This window comes from Anopheles aquasalis, chromosome 2 (assembly GCF_943734665.1).
Source record: "Anopheles aquasalis chromosome 2, idAnoAquaMG_Q_19, whole genome shotgun sequence".
NCBI lineage: Eukaryota > Metazoa > Arthropoda > Insecta > Diptera > Culicidae > Anopheles > Anopheles aquasalis.
Genome location: NC_064877.1, coordinates 44,747,501 through 44,755,000, shown reverse-complemented (window position 1 = coordinate 44,755,000; position 7,500 = coordinate 44,747,501). Strand labels below are relative to the sequence as shown.

General features: G+C 47.9%; 4 protein-coding genes across 5 annotated transcripts in view; 3 read left to right on the top strand and 1 right to left on the bottom strand.

Annotated features, from left to right (window-relative positions):
• Positions 1 to 7,500, bottom strand: part of LOC126571623 (annexin B10-like) — a 12,089-nt gene that overhangs the window by 1,535 nt on the left and 3,054 nt on the right. The window contains exons 2-4 of the mRNA XM_050230303.1: positions 469 to 665; positions 152 to 328; positions 1 to 31 (exon numbers count right to left, since the gene is read on the bottom strand). The exon at positions 1 to 31 is cut by the window's left edge and continues 683 nt beyond it. Of these exons, the coding sequence (XP_050086260.1) occupies positions 1 to 31; positions 152 to 328; positions 469 to 486 (226 nt within the window). The 5' untranslated portion in view covers positions 487 to 665. The remainder of the gene's footprint in view (positions 32 to 151; positions 329 to 468; positions 666 to 7,500) is intronic.
• Positions 878 to 2,700, top strand: LOC126571625 (annexin B10-like). The gene is made up of 5 exons (XM_050230305.1): positions 878 to 1,113; positions 1,200 to 1,309; positions 1,436 to 1,612; positions 1,710 to 2,423; positions 2,497 to 2,700. The coding sequence occupies exons 2-5, from the start codon at positions 1,292 to 1,294 to the stop codon at positions 2,551 to 2,553; spliced, it is 966 nt and encodes a 321-aa protein (XP_050086262.1). The 5' UTR covers positions 878 to 1,113; positions 1,200 to 1,291; the 3' UTR covers positions 2,554 to 2,700.
• LOC126571624 (annexin B10-like) lies at positions 3,381 to 5,156 on the top strand. The gene is made up of 3 exons (XM_050230304.1): positions 3,381 to 3,662; positions 3,918 to 4,808; positions 4,878 to 5,156. The coding sequence occupies exons 1-3, from the start codon at positions 3,645 to 3,647 to the stop codon at positions 4,932 to 4,934; spliced, it is 966 nt and encodes a 321-aa protein (XP_050086261.1). The 5' UTR covers positions 3,381 to 3,644; the 3' UTR covers positions 4,935 to 5,156.
• On the top strand, positions 5,405 to 6,983 carry LOC126571621 (ferrochelatase, mitochondrial). 2 transcript variants are annotated; one of them, XM_050230301.1, is made up of 3 exons: positions 5,405 to 5,605; positions 5,670 to 5,823; positions 5,894 to 6,983. In XM_050230301.1, exons 1-3 carry the CDS (start codon positions 5,554 to 5,556, stop codon positions 6,855 to 6,857), a joined length of 1,170 nt encoding a protein of 389 aa, XP_050086258.1. In that variant the 5' UTR covers positions 5,405 to 5,553; the 3' UTR covers positions 6,858 to 6,983. The 2 variants fall into 2 exon arrangements, with proteins under 2 accessions (XP_050086258.1, XP_050086256.1); XM_050230299.1 differs by having other exon boundaries at positions 5,667 to 5,823.

Below are 7,500 nucleotides of genomic sequence, written 5' to 3'. Positions count from 1 at the left end.
CCAGTTCGGATTTCAAATCGTCGATTAAATCCTGCAATGCCACGCGAGATAGCAAGGTTATTATTGCGCGCGCTTACACGTATGACTCATCGCGCGCCCAGCGAATGATTCAAGGTGAGGTACCCCACCGTCATCCCTCAGCTATGCTTACCCGTCCGAGTTCACTGGTGTATTGTTCCACAATCTGTAGGCGCTGGGCGTTGCTACGGGCGGTAAGAATGTCGATGATCGCCTGCTCGTCCGTCCCCAGGCCCTTCATCGCGGCGCGCAATGCGTTGGCATCGGCGGAAGCATCGAAATCTTCGGCCGGAACTACCGTTGGAACGGGCTGCATCGGGCGGAAACACACAACGGCAGCATATTAATTGAGCGATGGAATGCGGAAAATCGATAAGGTGTGTCCGCAGTTACACGGCGCACTTTCGGGCTCGGGACGAAATGACTGCAATTTCCTCTTCTTATGCTTACCGTATAATACCAAGACATGATGCTGTTGATTATCAAAAAGTTTTCACTGAATCTAGGTACCGAAAGTCCTCCGGAATTCTTGCCTTAATTGAGCAATTTCTGCACCGATCCGCTTGTTCGCACGAACGAAGAATGAATGCGCGACGTTCGTGTCTCGGAACAGTAATCGTCGAAAAGGCATGTCCACAGCTTTTCATCTCACCTTTCGTTTAGAGAATACAAAACCGCTGGGGAAGTTAAACGTCTAAAAAGAAGGTTATTTTACGTACAATTTTATAACGAATTCGATTCGATGCTTTAGAGATGATTTTTTTAGTAAGGAGAACGCATGGTGAAGGTAGAATGGGCTTCAGATATCCCACTCACCTGTAGTTTACGCTCTATACAGATAGTTAAAGACACAATTTTGTCGATAACTGTACATCGTGGGAGTAATCTCACGCGTTGCTCATTCATTTTGCACTTTGAAATTAACGTATCTTCCACCTTTTTATTTCCCGCGTGTATCAAAAAAAAAAAATATCGTCACGCCTTCTAGTGCCGCGATAAGCGAAGGCAATCTTATTGGCAGTGAACCAGCGAATCCGGTCGAACTGATAACGGATCGAAACGCGTATTTATCGAGGAACCCCCTACGAAGCGCAAGTGAGTTGAAAGAGCAGCTCGGAGCTCATCTCATCTCGAATTATATTGCGCCTCTTCGGTGTTTGTGACGCTGGTGACGTCGTCAGTTATCATTCTCGAACCAATAGACGCCCGCGGAGTTTCCCAGCAGCGTTAATTTCCCATCCCAGTAGTGCATTTGTTGTGCTGTTTCTTCACAATGTCGTGGTATTATACGGTAAGAATATTGCAGTGTTTTACGATTGTTCTATTCTGCAAAGAGGCCAGACAAACTGGTTCCAGATGCTGTTTTTCGTGACACCCCGGGCGTTCAACGCTTCGTTTTTCTTTGGTCTTTCTACAGCCTAAACCGACGGTCGTGCCGGCGGAAGAGTTTGATGCGTCCGCGGACGCAAATGCACTTCGCAAGGCCATGAAAGGATTCGGCACGGATGAGCAAGCGATCATCGATATTCTGTGTGCGCGATCGAATGCCCAGCGACAGGAGATCTCGGAAGCGTTCAAGCGAGAACTTGGCCGCGTAAGTTGCTGCAGATGGGCGCTTCCAAAAACATGTTTTGGTTCTATTTTTAATTTTCCATCTTCTTTTCCCGCTCGTTACCACTGTCGGCATACAGGATTTGATTGCTGATCTCAAGTCGGAACTCGGGGGGAAGTTTGAGGATGTCATTCTCGCCCTTATGCTGCCCCCGGAGGAGTACCTGTGCAAGCAGCTTCACAAAGCGATGGACGGTATTGGAACCGATGAGAAGGCGCTGATTGAAATTATTTCACCGCAAACGAACGATCAAATCAAAGCCATCGTTGACTGCTATGAGGAGAAGTACAACCGGCCGCTGGCGGAGCATATCTGCTCGGAGACCTCGGGCAGCTTCCGCCGGCTGTTGACGATGATCATCGTGGGAGCCCGCGATCCGCAGGGAACCGTTGATCCGGAGCTGGCCGTAGAGCAGGCCAAACAGTTGTACGATGCCGGCGAGGGAAAGCTGGGCACGGATGAGGAGGTATTCTACAAGATTCTGGCTCACGCCTCCTTCGACCAACTGGAACTTGTGTTTGAAGAGTACAAGAGTTTGTCAGGACGCACGATCGAGCAGGCACTGAAAGCGGAACTGAGCGGTGAGCTGTACGATGCACTTAGTGCAATCGTCGAGTGTGTCCAGATGGCCCCCCATTTCTTCGCCAAACGCCTTCACAAGGCCATGGATGGTATTGGTACGGATGATGCCACGCTCATCCGGATCATCGTTTCGCGCTCCGAGATCGATTTGCAGAACGTGAAGGATGAGTACGAGCAGATGTACAACAAAACGCTGCTGAGTGCAGTAAAGGTAAGGGGCAAGAATGTTTAATCAAGGGCGTTGATTTGACTTTGACCGTTTTTTTTTCTACATTTCCATACAGGATGAAACATCTGGAGACTACAAACGCGCCCTTTGTGCCTTGATCGGAAATGCCTAATCGTCCATAGCAGCAACCCAAGCACAATGCATCCGTTTTATGTGTAAAACTGTTTCATGCCAAGCATATTGCGTTCTATTGGTTGGTTCTACATTTCGCTGTATCGGTGTCCACTAACGTTCTCTTGAATAAATCACACGAAACCTATCTCAACCGCTCTCTAACGAATCGGAATTCAATGTCTCAATTCGCTTCCAGTTCTTCCTAATGATATCGCCGCCCGACTGTATTGGCGCCATCCAGTCGGCGCCTATCGATCGGTGTAATGATTATTACTCCTACTACCACAATTTGCCACAAAAAAAGCCGGCTAGACAAAAATCGATAAGCCGGGGGTGTGTAGCGAAAGTGGTTTTGGTGCCACACCTTCCTGACCGCTCTAATGAGGCACGGCAGGCATTAAGGAATGCGTAGCAATAATGTCCATTAGGCGAAGGATAAATTGTTGACCAATTGGAGCGCACACCCATTTCACCATGCCGCCACATTGTCTTTCGTCAGATTCATATGAGGTGTCGGCTAGGACTTGATGGATTGATGGAGAACATTGTTAAATAAATTACAAATTTCATTTCACCGTTAAACATGTGGGCTCCTGGCATCCATTCGAATTATGTGGTAAGGTACAAAGATTTTAGATATTCTTATGGCTACTACTCCTTCAAATATGATCCTATAGTTCTCCCACCGTGTATCCAGAAGCGTGCGAATCCTCATAAACAAATTCGTGTTTGTGTTCGGCCGTTTTGCCGATCTTGTTGTTGGTTTTCCCCCGAAGCTTCGCTTTGCTCTCACGCTTGCTCCTCTCGCGTCACAGATAGTTTTTGGTTCGCTTCGCGGTTGCACGCATCCTCTTCCACAGCAGCGAGCGCGATCTCGGCACCCTATCGAGAGCGTACACGTCAAGCCGTTAGTAGGTGACCTCGAAAGCGATCTAGTAAGGCCTTGAATTACAAATAAGTGGTAGTCGGTGGCTCACCTGACGCAAATTTACGCTCCAGTGCCAATTGGAACTGAACATCTCTATCGGATTGTCGTTCGTTTGCTAAATTTGTTTGGTAGTGCCACAAAAGCGGTTCCCTTATCTCAATATGTCTTGGTACTATACGGTGAGTAAGGTTTCTATTTTTAAAGAATGTGAAATGCAACACCGGCTATCCCTTTCCCCGAAATGCTTCCCAGTGTTTATCGTGCCGGTAGAAAGTTCTCCAACGCAAATCGCAATATCAGTAGCAGTGCGGTAGTGAATCATTGAAAGTATCGATGAATCATCAAACTCAGAACCTCCACTTTGCGTTATTTTTCGTTTAGTAGCCTTAGTGCATTATTAAATCATTCGTTTTGTTTGATTTATTACTCCTTAGCCCGTTCCGACCGTGGTGCCGGCTGAGAATTTCAACCCATCGGCAGATGCTGCAGCGCTGCGGAAAGCTATGAAGGGGTTCGGTACCGACGAGCAAGCGATCATCGATATTCTGTGCTCGCGATCGAATGCACAACGGCAGGCCATACTGAAGGCATTCAAGAACGAGCTGGGTCGCGATTTGATCAAAGATCTGAAATCGGAGCTTGGCGGCAAGTTTGAGGATGTGATTCTCGGCCTGATGTTGCCACCGGTGGAATACCTGTGCAAGCAGCTGTTCAAAGCGATGGATGGTATCGGGACGGACGAGAAGGCTCTTATCGAGATACTTTGTTCGCAGAACAACGAACAGATGCACGAGATTGCGCGTGTCTACGAGGAGATGTACAACAGGCCGCTGGCCGAACATGTTTGTTCCGAAACATCCGGTAATTTCCGTCGGTTGCTAACGCTGATCATTACCGGGACGCGTGAGGCACCGGGCACGGTTGACCCGCAGAAGGCAGTGGAACAGGCCCAACAGCTGTACAATGCTGGCGAGGGCCGATTCGGTACAGATGAGACCACGTTTTATAAGATTCTGGCCCATTCCTCCTTCGATCAGCTAGAGTACGTGTTTGAGGAGTATAAGAAAAAGACGGGCCGAACGATCGAGCAGGCGCTGAAAGCGGAGCTGAGCGGGGATTTCTATGAAGCGCTCAGTGCGATCGTCGAGTGTGTCCAGATGGCACCGCATTTCTTCGCCAAAAAACTGTTCCTGGCGATGGATGGTATGGGCACGGACGACAAGACACTGATACGCATCATCATCAGCCGGGCGGAGATTGATCTGCAGAACATCAAGGACGAGTACGAGCAGATGTACAACAAAACGCTGCTGAGTGCGGTGAAGGTTAGATGGGTCAAAATGCTTTCAAATTCCCCAATTCTTCTTATCATCACTTATCTCCTCTCGTTACAGAGCGAAACTTCCGGAGACTACAAAAAGGCTCTGTGTGCCATCATTGGCAATGCATGAAGAGAATGCAGCAACCGATAAGGAACATTTGTTTGAGCTCTAGCTTTATACAAAACGAATCTCCTCAGCATGCTGCGGTCTGGGAAACGGGAGTCAACCGACACACGTGCCAATGTTTTATGTTTCTATACACAAAAGCATCCATTACATTCTATATTGCATGACTTTTTAAATCACTTATGTACTGTTATTCGGTATATGAACAAAATATTTCAAAATATATATATATTCTACGTATTCATTGACTAGCACATTTTCTCGTTTTTGGTTTTTGTTTCATTTTTTAAATTAAGCATATAGCGAAACGCTTTCCATTAAAACGAAGTAGGAAAATGAATTTGAAAAAAATGGCAAATAAAGCTTCGAATCCTCAATTTACAAAATTTAATTCCAAGAACGGTTTTGACTTCCTGCTCGCACCATGCGACCATTGTGCGCAACAATGACAATCACTTTGAAAAACGTAAACTTCTGGAACCGGCTGATCGGAGCGAGTGCGTCTTGCGCAAGAAAGTTGCTCAACCACCACCAACGACAACGTTTCCCGCAGGTGTTCCGTAGCATTAGAGTGATTAAGGTGAAAGTGTGACTGCGTGGAATACAAATTACAGGTTCAAATATGCATTCCTTACTCAGAAGATGCATTTCCTCAGGCAATACGAGCAGGCATGGTGAGTGAAACGAACCGCGGACACAAGTTTATGAAACTAATTTCGCCGGATTCTATCGCAGTAGCCGCTCTCTCGGTCCCATTGCGTACGGTTGCCACGAAACCACGCACAGCGATCGTTATGCTCAACATGGGAGGACCACAGAATACCGATCAGGTACACGATTATCTGCACCGCATCATGACCGATCGCGATATGATCCAGTTACCGGTGCAAAGGTAACACGCTACCGTTGGGCCACTACATGATTTCGGCCGTCAACTAGAGTATTCTTTTCCTCGCTTGCAGCAAACTGGGACCTTGGATTGCGAACCGCCGGACGCCTGAAGTACAGAAGAAGTACGCCGAAATCGGTGGTGGTTCACCGATTCTAAAGTGGACCAACGTACAAGGGGAATTGATGTGCAAAACGCTAGACAAGTTGTCACCGGAAACAGGACCCCACAAGCACTACGTTGCCTTCCGCTATGTGAACCCGCTGACGGAGGATACACTGCGCGAAGTAGAGCGCGATCAGCCGGAACGGGTGGTGTTGTTCTCACAGTACCCACAGTACAGCTGTGCAACATCCGGTTCCAGCTTCAACGCCATCTTCACGCATTATAAGGAAAACCCATCGGCTAATCTGTCGAAGGCTCGCTGGAGCGTGATTGATCGATGGGGTACACACCCGCTGCTTGCACGAACATTCGCCGACAACATCCGGAAGGAGCTGGAAAAGTTTCCGGCCGAAAAGCGGAAGGACGTTGTGTTGCTCTTCTCGGCGCACTCTTTGCCACTGCGGGCAGTAAACCGAGGTGATGCGTACCCATCGGAAGTGGGTGCGACCGTGCAGAACGTAATGCAGGAGCTAGGCTGGTCGCAGCCTTACTGCCTGGTGTGGCAGTCGAAGGTGGGCCCGCTACCCTGGCTGGAACCGTTCACGGAGGATGCGATCAAGGGATACGTGAAGCAGGGCAAAAAGAACTTCATCCTCATACCGATCGCATTTGTGAATGAGCACATCGAGACACTGCACGAGCTCGACATCGAGTACTGCCAAGAGCTGGCGCATGAAGTCGGTGCGGAGAAAATTGGACGTGCGGCGGCCCCCAACGATCATCCACTCTTCATTGAAGCGCTCGCGGATGTCGTACGGAACCATCTTGCCAGCGATGTCACGGTTGGACCCAAGTTCTTGCTACGCTGTCCGGCCTGCGTTAATCAGAAATGTTCCGTCAGTAAACAGTGGTACCGGGAATTGTGCAACTAAGCAAGCCATCGACATAGAATGCAGGCATCGTAGGCAGGCCACGGATGCCATGGCGACGGCTCTTGATGATAGTGTGTGAGATGAATTTTGCGGAATAAATACATGAATCTTCTATGATGCAATCTATGAGTGGCTGGTCCGTTATCATTCTGGAGGAGCGCTTGCTTTGGCTTGCGCCTTTATCATATCACGTAGCAGAGAGGGTCGAGTTGAGGCTGCTATTGAAAGTGGAGTGGCGTGTTGCTGGCCAGATTATACTGCATCTCAAGAAACAGCCAGATCGGACATCAGGCTCTTTATTATGATAAGGCTAATGCTGTTGCGATTAATTAAGCAGTAAAACTTGAAACCTGCAGAAAGATGCATTGGTGCAGCCGCACCAATGATGACATCAATTATCCGTGCTTCCCACATGGAACAAAAAATGGAATCACACATGGAAACAAAAGTTAAACCGTTCAAACAATAAACCGGACAAGTTCAGGGTTTCAAGTAAATAAACTGCCCATAAATGCAAGCGAATGTTCAAAAACACTATGAATGCTCCATCTGTTTCACAACAAGATGTTGAGATAGATGTAAATATAACGTGAGGCTGACATATTTCAGTATTTTATGATGCATTTCGACAAAAAAAGTCATT

Bases quoted from the DNA above. Each gene is read 5' to 3' on its own strand.
- LOC126571625 (XM_050230305.1), top strand. The intron at 1,613-1,709 runs GTAAGTTGCTGC...GTCGGCATACAG, and splicing joins TCAAGCGAGAACTTGGCCGC to GATTTGATTGCTGATCTCAA. The intron at 2,424-2,496 runs GTAAGGGGCAAG...ATTTCCATACAG, and splicing joins CGCTGCTGAGTGCAGTAAAG to GATGAAACATCTGGAGACTA.
- LOC126571624 (XM_050230304.1), top strand. The intron at 4,809-4,877 runs GTTAGATGGGTC...CTCTCGTTACAG, and splicing joins CGCTGCTGAGTGCGGTGAAG to AGCGAAACTTCCGGAGACTA.
- LOC126571621 (XM_050230299.1), top strand. From the start codon at position 5,554: ATGCATTCCTTACTCAGAAGATGCATTTCCTCAGGCAATACGAGCAGG. The intron at 5,606-5,666 runs GTGAGTGAAACG...ATTCTATCGCAG, and splicing joins AGGCAATACGAGCAGGCATG to TAGCCGCTCTCTCGGTCCCA. The intron at 5,824-5,893 runs GTAACACGCTAC...CCTCGCTTGCAG, and splicing joins ATCCAGTTACCGGTGCAAAG to CAAACTGGGACCTTGGATTG.